General features: G+C 52.9%; 1 protein-coding gene across 2 annotated transcripts in view; it reads left to right on the top strand.

Moving 5' to 3' along the window:
- The window catches only part of LOC146855050 (NAD-dependent protein deacetylase sirtuin-3-like), a 353,106-nt gene extending 339,697 nt beyond the window's left edge, over positions 1-13,409 (top strand). Inside the window, exon 8 of one of the 2 annotated variants that reach the window (XM_085650556.1) lies at positions 12,658-13,409. In XM_085650556.1, the coding sequence (XP_085506682.1) occupies positions 12,658-12,936 (279 nt within the window). In that variant the 3' untranslated portion in view covers positions 12,937-13,409. The remainder of the gene's footprint in view (positions 1-12,657) is intronic. The other variant, XM_085650557.1, reaches the window with a different exon arrangement.
- Positions 13,410-15,830: the final 2,421 nt, after the last annotated feature.

Genomic DNA, 15,830 nt, shown 5'->3' with positions numbered 1-15,830 from the left:
GGCTGACCTTTATCCTCCCGGCTGTGTCATAAACCCCTTTAGGATAACGGTACTCTCATAGAATGTGAATGGCCTCCTGGACCGCATTAAACGTTCTGCAGTGTTGCACTATATCAAGCGACAAAGGTCAGCGGTCGTCTTCTTGCAGGAGATCCAGCTATTGGGTACGAATTGCCCCTTTCTGGGCCGCTTTGTCTATGACAGGGTTTATCACTCCGGTTTTACACATGGCTCCAGAGGAGACGCCATATTGTTGCATTAATCTCTTCCAAGCCGTCACAGCGCAGCACGCGGACACTTAGGGATGCTATGTGGGTATTGAGGGCTGTTTGGAAGCGAGGCATTATAATTTTCAATCCTGTTATGTCCCACCACCACTGCTGCAGCCCTCCATCCAATTACTGAGATCCTTCGTCCCCCAGGGCATTATGGTGTTTGGAGGAGATTTTAATGCGCTCCCTAATCCAGTCCTGGGTGCCTCCTCTGCTCCATATCCAGCCAGACGTTCCCGGTTGGTCTGCTTGTGCTCATGGGCTGATTCACTGGGCCTTTGCGATACATGACGCTCTTGGCATCTCACCCAACGGGCCTACACATCAATCTGTGGTGCATGCAGCGGAATCCCGCATAGCCTTGCTGTTACTGGCGGCAGATCTTCTCTCGGTTTAATCTGTGTGCATTCTCCTGCGTGGTATCTCTGATCATGCCCCGCTGTTGTTGTCGTGGGAAACTCAGCCCACAAGTCCTGCACCCTGTTTGGATGTTCAATGCATGGTATTTGCAAAGCTCTGAGTGCAAGGCCGTTGTCGAGGAGGAATTACAACAGTTCTTTGAACTCAACGTAGGTTCAGTGGCCTCTGCAGAGACGCTGTGGGCAGCTAGTAAGCCGTCCTTGAGAGGCCACATTAAAGGCAATTTACGTGAAGCCGAGGCGCTCCGTGTGGCGCGCCTGACTGACCTGGAAGCTCCGATACTACGGGTGGAGGCTATCCTCCACCACCGTGATACCGAGCATTCCCGTCGTCATCTAGCCATAGCCTGGACAGGTTTTCTTGGAGGAAGCCAGGCATATTGGAGGACCTCTACGCAGATGGTATATGCCTCTGTTGATAAACTAGTGTACTGGCTGGCGACACGCGGTATCTCCGAGTGGTTCCAGTGATTCAGGACTCGTTGGTATGTCCCCAGGAGGATCTTTTCGTAATTGCTCTGACCTTTGCTGAATTTTATTGGGGGCTATATTCGCTACGTCTCCCGCCGCCAGCGGAAATTGCAAATCTCCTCCTGGACAGTATACCACTGCCGACTGTACTCAATGTCTTGGCCCAAGAGTTGGACCATGCCCTGACGCAGGAGGAGGTGAGCTCTGCGGTGTTGGGGTTGCAGGCCAGAAAGACGGCTGGCCCTGAGGGGTATCCGATTGAATATTGCAAGTGCTTCCTTGAGATTTTAGGCCCCCATTTTCTTAACTTTTATACAGTCACTCTGGAGCAGGGGTCCTTTCCACCTTAACTAGATAGTGCCACAATCGTCATCCTGCCCAAGGAGAGTCTCCCTTGGGCACAGTGTTCCACCTAGCTCCCGATTTCGCTGATTAACACGGACATTAAGATCAATGCAAAAGTGTTAGCTATGTGGCTGAGCGTTAACACATCTGGTTCCCTCAGATCAGTGCTGATTTATATTGGGCCGCAGCACGCGCCATTGTATTAAGAGGGTCCAAGGGGCACTGTCTCATGCACAAGACCTCGATGTCACTCTGGCCCTTTTGCTAGTTGACTTCACCAAGTTTTCAATACAGTGTCCTGGGATTTTATGGATAGTCCTTCGCTCGGTCAGTCTGGGAGAGGGGTTTCATCAAATGGTCTGTCTTCTTTACCATGCCCCGACTCCTCAGGTTCGTGTAAATGTTTTTTTTTTCTCCTGCATTCCCTTTCGAAAGCTGTTTGCGCCAGGGGTGTCTATTGTCCCCACTGCTATTTGCTTTGGTGATAGACCCCCTGGCGCGGTTTATATGCTGTGATGCCAAGGTTTGAGGCTGGTGTTGGGGGAATGGTCTCGAAGATCGCTTAGCGCTATATGCAAATGATATGCTTTTGTTCTTGAAGTATCCCCAGCGCTCTTGGCCCCATTGTCTGTCCCTTCGGCAATTTGGTGAGGCTTCCGGGCTCCGGGTTAATGAAGGCAAGTCCTGCATTGTGGAGGTAAAAGAGGACGCTCTGGGGCAGGTTTGGTGTCCCAATATTCCTACCTGGCATAATCCATTCAAGTATCTGGGGGTTCTTGTGTCCCCTCTCCCAGATTTGGCCTGGGCCCTTAACTTCCGGGGGTTGGATCTGCCACTTTATCGCGACCTCAGCTGATGGGCCAACCTGCCATTGAACCCCATGGGGCGCCCTGCCTTCTTTAAAATGGTATGCCTGCAGCGCTATTTGTATATTTTGGGCAAGTATCCCTACCATCCGCTGTAAATGGTTTCACTTCTTGACTACTAAGATCACTAACTTTGTATGGGCCAGCGGTAGGCACAAGGTGCATTTCATTCAGTGCGCAGGTCCCCCTTTGATGGTGTCTGGGTCTCTATCTACCTATACTACCTTGCAGCACACTTGGTGCCGGTTAACAACTGGTTCACAGGGGTGGGATGAGCCGGCGTACCGGCTGTAAATTCATTTGTTGTGCATAGATGACCTGCTTGATCGGAGTGCGTTTACCTGATATACTGCCTTCTTATACGCGGGTGCCCCATATCTGTTAGAGGGCGGCCCCTCAGCTCACTGGTTGGAATCACCGCCTCAATGGGGTGACCTGTTTATGGCAGGGAATGTGGCTTGGTCAGCTGTTGACCTGGAGGGTTTTATCTCCTGGGACCGTATTGGGATCTCGTACCTGGGAGATGTTAACAAGGGAGGGAACATTGTCATTTCAGGAGTTAAAGGTTCAATATTCCCTGTCTAACTTCTTTCTGTACCTCCAATTACGCCATGCCTTGCAGGTCCACAAGCTCTCAAAAGACTCGTTGCTGGATTCAGTCCATTGGAAGCGAAGGTTTTCCTAGGGCGTCTGAGTAAAGGGCCAACTTCTGTGACTTCTAAATCACTAGTGATCCATGCCCCTGATGGTGTTGATAAGGCCTGGCAGAGATGGTTGTCCTGCGTGGGAGACTTGGGTGAAGAGGAATGGAGGGAGGTTTGTATGGCGCCGTGGCAGTTGGTGATTTTATCGCGGCTGCGTATGATTAAATTTACTTCCATGCAAGGTATCTCAGCCCGCGGCGCTTACAGCACTTGCTCCCCGATGTGCTAGCGGTGTGCGCACGATGCGTGCTTCCTGTGGCAGATTTGTTCCACCATGCCTGGGAGTGTCAGGTGCGAAGGCCCTTTTGGGAGTGGGTCAAGTACTTTTCTCTGTCCTAGACAGAACCCTGGAACTAGTGCCACGCACACAATGTTGGTGCTAATGGAGAATGTTAGGGGGCCCTAGAGCTGAATGTGTTTTTCTGGGGATAGCCTGGTTGGTTGCCACACATGGATGTGGCCCGTGCATGGAAGCAGCCTAAGCCGCCAACTGTTAGAAGCTGGCACAAGGGGTGGACAGGTGCGTCATCAGGAGAAGCCGATCTTTCAGGCTCTACGAAGCAAGAACGCATATGGGGGTAATTGTGTAACTATTATGGTGTGTTGCTATGACTGTATAACGTTATATAATATTAATGACTGGGATTGCTGTAATGCTGTGCAGATGCGTCGACCAATCTCTGCACTGTTTTACTGTTTCTTGCCGCAAATGTCTTAATAAAGTTGGTTATAAAAAAAAAGATTTCCGGCTTTGCAGATACTTAGCAATTCAAACATACCATTTATCCCTTTTAAAAATGCAACTTGGACTCAGTGAAATATAGAGGTATCTACAGTGTGATCCTTTGTGCAAAATTGTTGCCTAAAGGACTTTGACAGTTAATCCCTCCCCTATGAGTGGAAATGGAGATGAGACTTATGCTTAAATAGTGCTGTTTCAATGAAATTAAACAGACTGGCAGTGAGTCACTCTGTAATGGGTCATAAGTGCTCCTCTCGAACAGACGCCTGCTCCCTCTCACTCCCCAATACAACCCCTCCCCCAAGATCAATTCAGGCCCCCCGGGGGGGGGGGGCACCACCCATTTTCAATACCTCTGCTGTATACTGACTACTATGAATCTTTGTTAGCAAAAAGTGAATAAGATAATAGGATTTAATCCTTGTATCCATCTAGAGGTTCCCTTAAAGAATAAGAGGAAAATTCAAATTGAGAAGAAGGCAATTGTCTGGAATATGTTAGTGCAGAAAGGGGAGAATAAAATAGGATTGGTCATAGTTTGAAGGATGGTACATCTTTAGGTTTGTTTAACCATTTAAGAAAGCATTGTAGTCTTCCAACTTCTGAAAAACTAAATCTAAGCAGTGGAGAAATTGCTTCCATAAAGTTCACTTTAAACAGTGGTGGGGCGTAGTTTTTCCTAGTGTTATGTAGAAAGACATGGAATCTTGAGATACACGCTCATACTGTTTCTTCTATTAGAGGGACATATTCTACAGAGGTCACTAAGGATAAATGCAATGCAAGCAAAGTCTGGGTTGTAATTGCGAAGACTGCCAGTGGAACAAAATTAATTATAGTTACAATAAACACATTAGAGAAGCATAGTCAAACCTCATTCAATTTTAAGATTGTATGTAATGAGTATTGGATCTTGCTGAAGAATCCTATTGACATTGCTCTTCAAATACTTGTATTGGTCGAAAATTTGAAGTACATAAAACATTTAGACTGATCTTTTTTTTACCTCCTTTTTTAAAACGTGACCCTATAAGATGAATTTTCTATCTGTTATTATTATGAAATCTGTTTATTAGCATTTGTTGATATAGACATAGCATACATCATGAATGTAATATCCCACAGGCAATGAGTCCGGTACTCAGGGGAGCATCCGCTAATTGTGAATGCGGTGAGCCGCAGAATCCAACGCCACTACGAGGCGTGGAATAATGCAAGTAAGTAAGTGTCAGGGCCACCGCCCGCAGTTAAACAGATTCATGTAACAACCGAAATTAAGTAAAAGAAGATGGGTTAAACAACAGAAGCCCAACAGAGCAACAGCAGCAGTTTCGATCTTAGACCATACGACCCTCAGGATACCCTCCACCCCCCCCCCCCCCCCACCCGGCCCCCCTATCCCCCGTGGCCTATCGTTCTATGAGAGGCAAATGTCATTGTCCGCACATCCTCCCGGTTCGGCTAGGGCCTCCCCGCCAATCCCCAGAGTGGGCCTCCCAGGCTCACCTCCACTCCCCTCCCCTCCAGGAAGTGGCTCTGCAATATGTGACCCACAGAGTTCCAGGGCATCCCCATCCAGCTGCATCAGGGCCTGTAGGTGTACGTCCCATTGACTCGCTATGGGTGTGCGTCTGAGGCCTAACGTTTCCTCTCGCAGAAGAGCTGTACCCTCCGCCCCCGCCCACACTAGCAAGGAACTCCGCCACGCCTGCACCCGAGGGGGTTCAGCCGCCTTCCAGCGCTTGGTAATTAACCGCTTCGCCACAATCAGGCCCAGGTCGAGGAAACGACAGGCAACCTTCGTGGGGGGAGTTCTACGAAACAAGTGTAACAGACAGGCGGGCCAATCTCGCTGTGCCAGCGTGCCGGCGCAAGTACGTAACGCTCCATGCACCGTCTGCCAGTATGAGTCGAGCGCTGGACAGCTCCATAACATGTGCACTAGTCCAGCATCCAGAGCCCTGCAGCGTGGGCACTCAGCGTCCGCCCGGTGGAAATAGCGATTGATGGAGTCGGGAGTGAGATATGCTCTGTGCAGTATGAAGTACTGGATTTGGCGAAACCGCAGATTCCTGGGGATCCGTGTGGGCCCCCGTAGCGTGTCCCTCCATTCCTTGTCGGTCAGGGGACGGTCCAGATCCATTTCCCATTTACCCCGCAGTGGAGACAGGTCCGCCGCCACCATCGTGCGCAAGGAGGCCGCGAACCAGCGAATCATGTGACCGCCCCGTCCCATGACGTGGAGGTACTGCATCATGAGGTGTTGCGCCGGTTCCTCCTGAAGAGCACCCCACCGATTAGTCAGCGTCGCGACTAGCGAGCGGTGACGGAGGAACTGGCCAGCCGGTAACCCCGTCTCCTCCGCCATCTGAGCGAACGGTATAAGCGCACCGTCGTGGTAGAGGTCCCCCAGCGTACAAATATCCGCCGCGTGCCAGTCGGCAAGCTCTGCCGAGCGCAATATCCCTTGACCGCTAGGTGAACCCTCGATCGGTATGGCAGGGGCATATGGGGTGTGCGACCGGGTCAGGTAGAGGGCACGCCGATAGCACCGACAGGCCACCGCCACTAGGAGGGGCCCCGGCTTGGTTGCTCTGGCCGTCGGATGGAACAACGCGATGACATCCGTCAGGGGGAGCGGTGGCTCCACGGACGCCGTGTCATCCCTCTCCCGGTCGGCCAACCACCTGGCCACCCATTGCAGCTGTGCTGCTAGGTAATAGTGCGCAAAGCAGGGCATCGCGAGTCCCCCCCTGACCCGTGGGGAGGTATAACTTAGAGAGCGCCACTCTGTGTCGTGCGGTGCCCCACACAAAGTCCCGAAGGGAGCGCTCCAGGGCAGCAAAAAAGGACGCCGGGATATAGGTTGGCAGGTTAGCAAAATAGTAGAGGAGTCTGGGCAGGGCCACCATTTTGACCAGTGCAATGCGACCCGTGACCGCAAGGGGAAGGGTGCCCCAGAAACGCATCTGGGCCCTGATCGCCGTCACCGCCCTGCCCAAGTTACCCTCCACTAAGTCAGCGGGTCGCCGGTACACCTGAATGCCCAGGTAACGGAAAGTGTCCGGTTGCCACCGGACAGGCACACCTCCCAGTTGAAACCGGGGATCCAGGGTATCATCACGGAACGGGTAGAGACACGATTTGGCTGCGTTCACCCTTAACCCGGAAAGCGCTGCAAACTCTGCGAGAACCCGTTCAAGGTCCCCTGAGATATTCGCCACGTCCCGCACGAAGATCAAGAGGTCATCCGCGTACAAGGAAACCTGGTGGGTGGCGTCGCCCATTGGAATGCCATCCGTCAACATCCCCCGCAGGGTGGCCGCCAAGGGCTCCATGGCAAGCGCAAAAAGGAGGGGTGAAAGGGGGCACCCCTGCCTGGTACCTCGGCCAACCGAGATGGCCTCGGAAATATACGGGCCAGTTCTCACCCGGACCACAGGGTTCTTATAGAGGAGCGCCGCCATTTGCAGAAACCCAAGGCCTAATCCGTAATGCGATAGTGTAGCCACCAGGTAGCCCCATTCCAAGCTATCGAAGGCTCTCTCAAGGTCTAACACTAGACAGCCCGCCCGTGGCCAATGCTGTGCACCGTGTGTGGCAACACGGAAGAACCGGCGAAGATTAAGCGAAGTACTACGCTTCGGCACAAACCCATTCTGGTCCCTGTGCACCAGTACAGGCACGGTGGGGGCCAACCGCTCCGCTAGGACCTTGGCCAGGATCTTGTAGTCGGTGTTGAGGAGGGCAAGGGGGCGATAGGACCCTAGATGGGCAGGATCACGCCCCGGCTTGGGGAAAGAGATCAGGTAGGCTTCCCTCATGGAGGTGGGCAGAGTGGCCTCCTCAAGGGCTGTGAGATATAACGCGTGCAGACGGGGCACCAGAGACTCCCGGTATGCTTTGTAGTATTCTGCCGGGAGACCATCTGGCCCAGGCGCCCTGCCGGAGGCCAATGAGGCCACCGCGTCCCCTATCTCCTCCAGAGTGAGGGGACCCTCCAGTGTTTCCTGGTGGGCATCCGGGACTGTGGGGAGGCCGGCGGCCCCCAAGAACAGATCAAGATCCTGTGCCTGCCGTCGCCCCACCGAGGTGTACAGATCTTTGTAGTGTGCCGTGAGCGTCTGGTGGATCTCCCACTGCGTGTGCACCAGCGTGCCGTCCAACCCGCAAATGGAGGCTATTGGCGCATAGTCCGATTCCTGTCGGATCAGCCAGGCCAGCAATCGCCCCGCCCTGTCCGATGTGGCGTGGACCCGTGCCGAATGGGCAGCGTAGTTGTGGCAGCGCAACCTCTCCAACAGCTCAGCATGGCGTGCCCGAAGCCGGGCCAGCCGGGTCGAGTCCCGCCCACCACCCTCGCCGTGACGTTCGCATGCCAGTAGCCGGGTCTCCAGAGCAGTGAGTAGCAACGTAAGTTGCTTACGGATATTCCCCGTCACCCCCAGACAGTGTACCCGTATGGCTGCCTTGTGCGCGTCCCACTCCGTCAGCGTGCTCCCCGCCGTGCCCTCATTGAGGTCAAAGAACTGTTCGACCGCTGTGCCGAGCGAGGCCCTGAACTCCGCGTCCTCAAGAGCAGCCGGTCGCAAGCGCCAAGTGGGGATGGGTGGTCTCCCCGGGTCCCAGCAGAGACGCAGTCGAAGAGGGTTGTGGTCGGAGTGAGTCCGGCCCAAGTATCCCGCCTGGACTATCAAAGGGTCCAGCGACGGGGAGCTCACCACCCTGTCAAGGCGGACGTGAAGATCATGTACCGCAGAATAATAGGAATAGAGCTGGTCAGTGGGATGTAAGGTACGCCAGACGTCATGAAGGGCCCACCGTGACAGCCAATCAGTAAGGTTCCTCGCGTTCGAGACCGCCTGTGTACTACGGAGTGGCGGATAGGATCTATCAAGGCTCGTGTCCAGTACGGTGTTAAAGTCCCCACCCAACAGCCAGGGAAGACCCACATACGGGGTCAGGGCCACCGAGAGGCGATCAAGGAACGACGGTTGGTCAACGTTCGGGGCGTAGATAGAACCCAGGAGCACAGAGTGCCCATTGAGTCGCCCCCGCACCAGAGTGTATCGACCGTCAGGGTCAAGCACCATCTCGGAGCATGTGAAGGGCGTGCCTGCCCGTACCCAAATTAGTGTACCTCGAGCATGCGCGGAGTATGTGGTCCCGAAAAGCTGTCCCCTCCATCGGGCGCGCAGCCTGTCCAGTTCCGGCCGTGTCATGTGTGTCTCTTGAAGAAGGGCCACCCCTATCTTGTGCCTCTGGAGATAGGCGAAAACAGAATATCGGCGGGCTGGTGTGTGCATGCCCCTAATGTTCCAGGTGACGATTGCAGTGTCAGCCATTGGGGTAGAGCGCGGACAACACTAGATTCATCGGCCGAAGCGGGCCAGCCGGGGAAGGGGAGGGGGAAGAAAGACCAGAAGGACCACCACCCAGATCTCCTGCTGCAAGAACATGGTGTGTGAAAGAACTGCAGAACACTGCAGAATGTAAAGAGGCAAAATGAAAAACAATATGAGTAAAAGGAACTCCATAACCACAGGGGCGAACCCCAGAACCGGGCATTCGTCCAAACATGTAAGGCTCGATCGCCTGTGAACTACCAAATCAGAGATGGATTTGCGAGGGGCTAAAGAGCAATACCGTTGGTCCTGGCCTGCAAGAGCCTCGTGTTACCCCCGTCGGGGCCTCGTGTGTCTGCAGGGCCGCCATTCGCCCAATCTCTCCCCAGAGGAGTGCGCGGAGGGGCGCCGTCACCCCGCTCCCCCGCGACCAGAACAAGCCCGAAACCCCGGTCCCCGGACAGGGGGACCCGTGCTACCCCTCAATCCCCGCAACCCCCCGTCTCACTCACAGAAGCGTACAGGGCCCCAAAAGTCACGGGCCAGGGGACAGCAGAGGTAGGAGGCTTCCCCCCCCCCCCCCCCCCCCCCGGGAGAGTAGTTCGGAGCAACCCGCCCGACACCCCAGGGTACCTGCAGTGGACACAAAGCAAACCAACAAGAGTTCACCCCAGAAGGTCGGCCGTCTGGGGGGTCACCTCTGGCAACACCTGGTCTTCCGAAATCAGGATGGACGGGGAGGAGGACAGGTCAGTCTCAGTGTCACTGTGAATGCGAGCCGCCACGTCCCCTTGGCTGCTCACAGACCCCAGAGTGGCCACCGCCTCCAGAGCCTCCAGCTGCTCCACACGCATCCTCTCCGGACTGGGCGCAACCGGGGGGCTCGGCCCCAACCCACCGCGTCGGTCCCTCTGTCTCCGCCGTCTCAGCCTCTTCTCTCTGCGCACCATAGGCCCCGAGTCCGCGGGCCGGGGGCCACCATGTCGGCCCGTTTCCTCCAGCCAGTCCCAAACATCGGACGGGGCATCGAAGAATCTTGTCCCGTCTTCCGTGACCACCCGGAGGCGCGAGGGGAACAGCAGCGAGTATGGGATGTGCAGCTCACGGAGCCGGCGTTTCACCTCCAGGTAGTTGCTCCTCCGCTTCTGAACAGTCGCGGTGTAGTCCGGAAACAGCATCACCGGGCCACCCCCTATTGTGAGGGCTCCCATCTTCCGCGTTTCCCGGAGGATTACGTCCCGGTCCCGGTAGTTGAGGAGGCGAAACAGGAAAGGACGCGGCCGGGCTCCGGGGACAGGCTTCCGCATCGGCACCCTGTGCGCCCTCTCCACCACGAACTGCTGGGAGAGCATTCCTGGGGGCAGGATATCTCGTAACCAGTCCTCAACAAACTGCTCGGGTCGCTGCCCCTCCTCGCCCTCCACCAGGCCCACGACGCGTATATTCTGGCGCCGGGAGCGGCCCTCCGCATCCTCCGCGCGGTCCTCGAGGGTGTTAACACGGTCGATCAGATCCTGCAAGGTGGCAGAGTGATTGCGCACTATTGGCTGCACGTCTTGTAGCGCCTGGCCGTGACCGGCAACAGTGTCCGCCAGCCTGCGGTGGTCGGCGTGAAGCAGGGTGAAGTCCACCGTGACTTTGTCGATTCGGGACTCCAGTGAGGTGCGGGTTTGCTCCAGCGTGTTGCTCAGCCGGTCGACCGCCGCCAACATGGCGTCCATTTTGGCCTCCAGGGTCGATGCGGGTGGCGCCGTGGCCACAACAGGGCGCCCCGTCGTCGCATCAGGGCCGTCCACCCTCAGTCTGGTCTCTGCCTGCTTGTTCCGGAGCCGCCCCATGGCCAGCTGCTGCGCCGATGGCATTCAGAGGGTTCAGTGATGCACGAGGCCGATCGGGGCTCCAATCACTACCAGGCGCCGTTAGTAAAGGTGGTCTGGTCCCACCGCCACGAGTCAGGCCAGCGCCAAGGGTGTCAGGGCGCAGGGCAGCGTCGCCAGCGGGGGAGGTACACCGCAAGCCGTGGGCAACCAGGAGCCAAAGTGCGCCAGGTCGCACTCCGTCGGGTCCGTAGCAGCTACTCCCCCGCGTCCAGCAGCAGCCAAGTGGTCAGTCCCCTGGGCACCTCGCCCCGATCCACCAGCGCGGCCAGTAGGGCCACTACGCGGCCGCCAGGGTCGCCTCCGCCGCTGCAGTGTTCCGCCTCGCCTCCGAAGGGCAGTAGTCGGGCACTCGCCAGGGGCCCGTCCCCAGCCTCACGCCCAGAGAGGGGTCCTCCACAGCAGGTCACTCACCGGGCCTCCGGGCGGTGCAGGCGTCACGTCCCCCTCCAGAGCCTCCGACCGCAATGTCATCCGCCGCCGTCCACCACGGTAGGCCCCTGCTGTCCTGGGGTGCCTGGACTGGTAGGAGCACGGCGTAAGGGGGCGTCAGCAAAGCGCAGGCGATGCCGCAGGCGTCAGGTGCACCGTCGCCCCAGGGGGATCCCCTCGCGGGTCCTCAGTCCTCCCGTTGCCAGTCCGCTTCGTGACGTGCGGCCCAGCCGCCTCGTGGCGGGCCGCGGCGTGGAGTTATGCGCGTGGCCGGACGCCGCTTCCAGCGCTCTCCATGCTGTCCTCCGGTCAGATCCCCAAGGGGGGCGGCACGCGGGCTGAGGCCGCCCCCGCCGCCACTGGTCGAGTCACCAGGCGCTGGGAGCCCACAGGCAGGGACAGGCAGTCTCGGCAGCCCCGCAGCACACTCCGGGCAGGAGAACCGGAGGAAAACGGCTCCGTTGCTCGGGAGCTTCACACGGACGCAGCCATCTTGGCCACACGCTCTCTAGCGCCCCCATGAATTTTCTATCTGTTACCATATAAATAAACCTCACCTCGTCTAAGGAGGTTAGCAGCTAAGAGTGCATACAGATGTATTTTATGAAAGCGTTGGAAACACAACAGTGATATGTCTTTTAGTGTCTGAGGAGTGTTTAATGTACAGTGTGTAAAGGATTAGGAAACTATTTTTGAGGCAGTTTGGGCTTCATTGCTCAAGTTTACCGATTCCTTTACTTTTATATAACCTTTCAGATCTTTGAAAAGGTTAGCTTTTCTTTTCATAGCACTGCTAATTCTAAAGCAAAAAAGAAATTGGTAATACATGCTGTGGCACAGAGAAACGGTAAGGTAGTCGTTCCACGAGTCTGTTATTTGGGAAATGCTACGTTTTGACGAGGCTTAAGCTGGTTTTTAATCGATTCACTTTTGCAAAAACATTTATGCACGCTTTATGGCTGAAACTAAATTAAAACACTGCATAAAGAAGTCATTGAGGGCATATTTCATCAAATGTACTGTATACATATTCATGCATCCGATATTATAACTGCAGGTAGGGTTTTACTAAAATGACCCAGCCTTCTGCACACGATAAATAAGCAGTTGTGTTCATGTTACAGTTCAAACGCACTTTGGAAACCTAAGTCGTCTGCTTACAATGTTTTATTTTCCCTCCTCAGATCAACATCTCCACTCTGTTGCCCACTGGATTTGGAAAAGCAAAACCTTCCGCCCCCTCGCCGCTACCTGTCGTATCTAAACCCAATAGTAAAGCAAGAGCAGCCGCACACGTGCTTTCAGCAAAGCCTCCCTTCAGAATCACAAGCACAGCGAAAGATCCGCTGCCGACTCCTGTCCCAGCGGCCACTGCGCGTGCTAAGAAACCGGGCTCCTCCTTCACTGGACAGAGCAGCTCCTCCGACGACGACTTTAGCGAATCTTCCGAGGACAGCGCGTGACCTGCAGTTATTGTTTACAGAAGGAGTGTTTGTGCGAGGGCACATTGTATGTTCTTGTGTTCACGGGTACACTGCCTTGTACGTAAAGTATTGAATGACAATGTAAGCTTTTGAGGCACAAATTGCAAAAAACAATCTAGCTCTTGTACCATCTGAGGTGACACTTATGAATTGTGCTGATAAAGCAAAAAACCAATAACTATATCAGACTATTACACTCCTTAGAAGAAACCATTGTGGTGTTTTCTTCCTTTTGTCAGTTACAATTGTCCAGATAGAAAAGACATTATCAAATGGTCTTCGTGTTCTACTTTTGTACTTCACCTTCTTCTAATTTCACCTTTTCACATGCACTTTCCTTAAATTATTGCAAGCTATTTATTTCCACTAACTTTTTTACTCGGATTTATTTGTTTAAATAAAAAAATAAAAGATGCGTCTTGAGAGTTATAAATAAAATATTTTTTACACAAGTTGCAGCAAGTCGTTTGTTTGGATCGACTTGCAGCGTGCAAATGTTTGAGGCATGTTTACCGTTTTTGTCTAAAAAGTACTGACTTTCACCTTACAACCACAACATTCACCACCCATCCCCCTAACCCTCCCACCCTTGCCCCAAAACAATGGACATTTCAGTAACTGTAAGAGAAAGAAGAAAATAAGTCACGATTGCTGTATTCCACAAATAGATTTATTTGATGCAAAAATCAGTAAATTCCTCTTGAGCTCCTTCAACAAAGTAGCTCATTGTGGAGGCAGTTTATTTTATGTTGTTTATTGATTTGCAGTGATACTCACACAGCCAGTGGGATGGCTCGAAATGCCCACAGAACATGGCGGGACTGGAGGAATTTACACCGACTCGATCACAAGCTGTATGCAGAATTGATCTTGAGTACTTCAAGTCTGCTTCGAAGTGAAGACATGTAGGTATTCCTAAAGGGTTGGGGATTGCAAATGCAGCCAGCAATCCTCCCCACCCCCAAATTGTGTATGTTCTGTTGGATGGCGTGAGAGACCTTAAGGGTCTGTTCCAGTGTTGTAGGAGGTACAGTTTAGGCAGGTAAGGCACTGTACAGTGGGTTGTTTGCGAGGCAGATGGTTCTAAACTCAGCCCTTTGCAACGTTGACAATGCAGACATGATATGATCAGCTCTACTTCCGCCAAGAATGGGTTTGGCAACAATGCACTGGGCTGTTTGGACCTTTCATTGCATTTTAGGTTTCGATCTCCCGAAAACTCAGCAAGCACGGAAATGATCAAATTTTCTGCCTTCCTCAGGATCTTCCCAGACAGATTGTAAATGACAGTGGGTCTGTGCCTTATGCCAGACCGAGAGACTGGATGTTGTAGTAATTCATTTTTTTACATCTTCTTCTTCGCTTGAATGTCCAAACCTCATTGTTAATTTTTGGGGTCAAGATGGCAGTCTTTTGGCATTCAGAGAACTCGTTACTCTGTTTTTTTTTGCTAAGTGTGCTATGAAGTTCTCGTCCCCACTACGATTTGGTGAGCTATGGCCGTTATCGCAGTACTGGATGATATTGCAGATATCCAGATGCCAGCAGCCAGTCATGGGCCCTCCGAGGATCCAGAGAGCTATCTGTAGGTAGAATTATAAACACTTTCTAAAGATTTACCATTTAGGATTTGAAAGTCTGTTTTACACAAATGGAGGGGTAATCAGGAACCCGTGTCCCGGTGACCTTTGCCTTTAGCCATCTTTCATAGGTTGGGGTTAAAAAGAAATCTGAAACAGAGGCATACCCTGTTTGCTCTCCAAAGAAAGAAGACAGAAGTTAAATGGACTTCCACCCTTCACATCAGTCTTTTACAACTTTTTCCACAAAAGAGTGGAATTAAACGAAACGCAACAGACTAGAGATTTTTTGGGATGGAGGAGCTGCATCTCTTACTCACTTTTTCAAAGTTATAAGAGAAAAGGGGTATGATTGAGGGATTGTGATGTAGGTTCAGGTAAGTGGGGCTGCACATGCAGTCTGGATTCTAAAAATGTTGTTCAGGCAGTGCCTGCCATGATGGTGAAGTTTCTTGGTGGCTCCTAGGCCACCTCAATTTTTTCCACCTGCTGTGTCATCCCAAAGCAATTTGGAACATGCTGAGCATCTGAGAAGAGGCAAAGGAGAGCAATACATTTGGTGTGAGGATCTTTAGTGCCCCTTCCTATTGTACATCTGGTGGATAGCAAAGATTGCAACATGGTTATCTACTGCTTGTGGTTAGTCCAGGGAATAGTGCGTAAGCCGTAAGGTATAAATCCTAGGATGAGCCTTTCCTTTGATGCGCCACAGCTGAACTGGGGCTGCAGTGACTATCAAAATAGTGCCCGGAGACTGACTGGCGTTTAGGTGAAACTGCAGACATCCCCAGTGTGCGAAGAAAGTTTGATGTCACTAAGTGGCAGGGCACAAGTCCTAAAAAAAGAAGTGGAGGGGATTAACCTAGTTAGGCAGTATGCAAGTGACATCATGGCGCGCGACATCACGGCGCATGACATCACACCTGCCATCACAGGAATTGACATCATAGAAAGTGGCATCACAAGCCACCACTTTACAGGATGTGGTATCACAAGAAGTGACATCAGATCTAATGCCCTTACATATATGTTTAGCAGGTCTATCATGTGTATGTTTGAGCACATTGCGAGGCTAATAGCACAGTGAGCTATGGAAGATGTGTATTCTACACCTTGCAACCCCCCAGTTTTATGTAACACATCCTGTACATTCATTAAAAAACGTATATAATTTATTGTACATGAAATGTGCACTTGTTGACGCTCTGACATCCTGCATTGGGATGAGTAGGGCTACACAAGAAAAAATAGTGGTACTTAAATTATTTCAAGCCTCCTTAGGTGTAGTAAGAT

The sequence above is a fragment of the Triturus cristatus genome, chromosome 4_1 (assembly GCF_964204655.1).
Source record: "Triturus cristatus chromosome 4_1, aTriCri1.1, whole genome shotgun sequence".
NCBI classification, from domain to species: domain Eukaryota; kingdom Metazoa; phylum Chordata; class Amphibia; order Caudata; family Salamandridae; genus Triturus; species Triturus cristatus.
The sequence above is the reverse complement of the archived record's forward strand: the minus strand, read 5'-3'. Positions and strand labels throughout refer to the sequence as shown.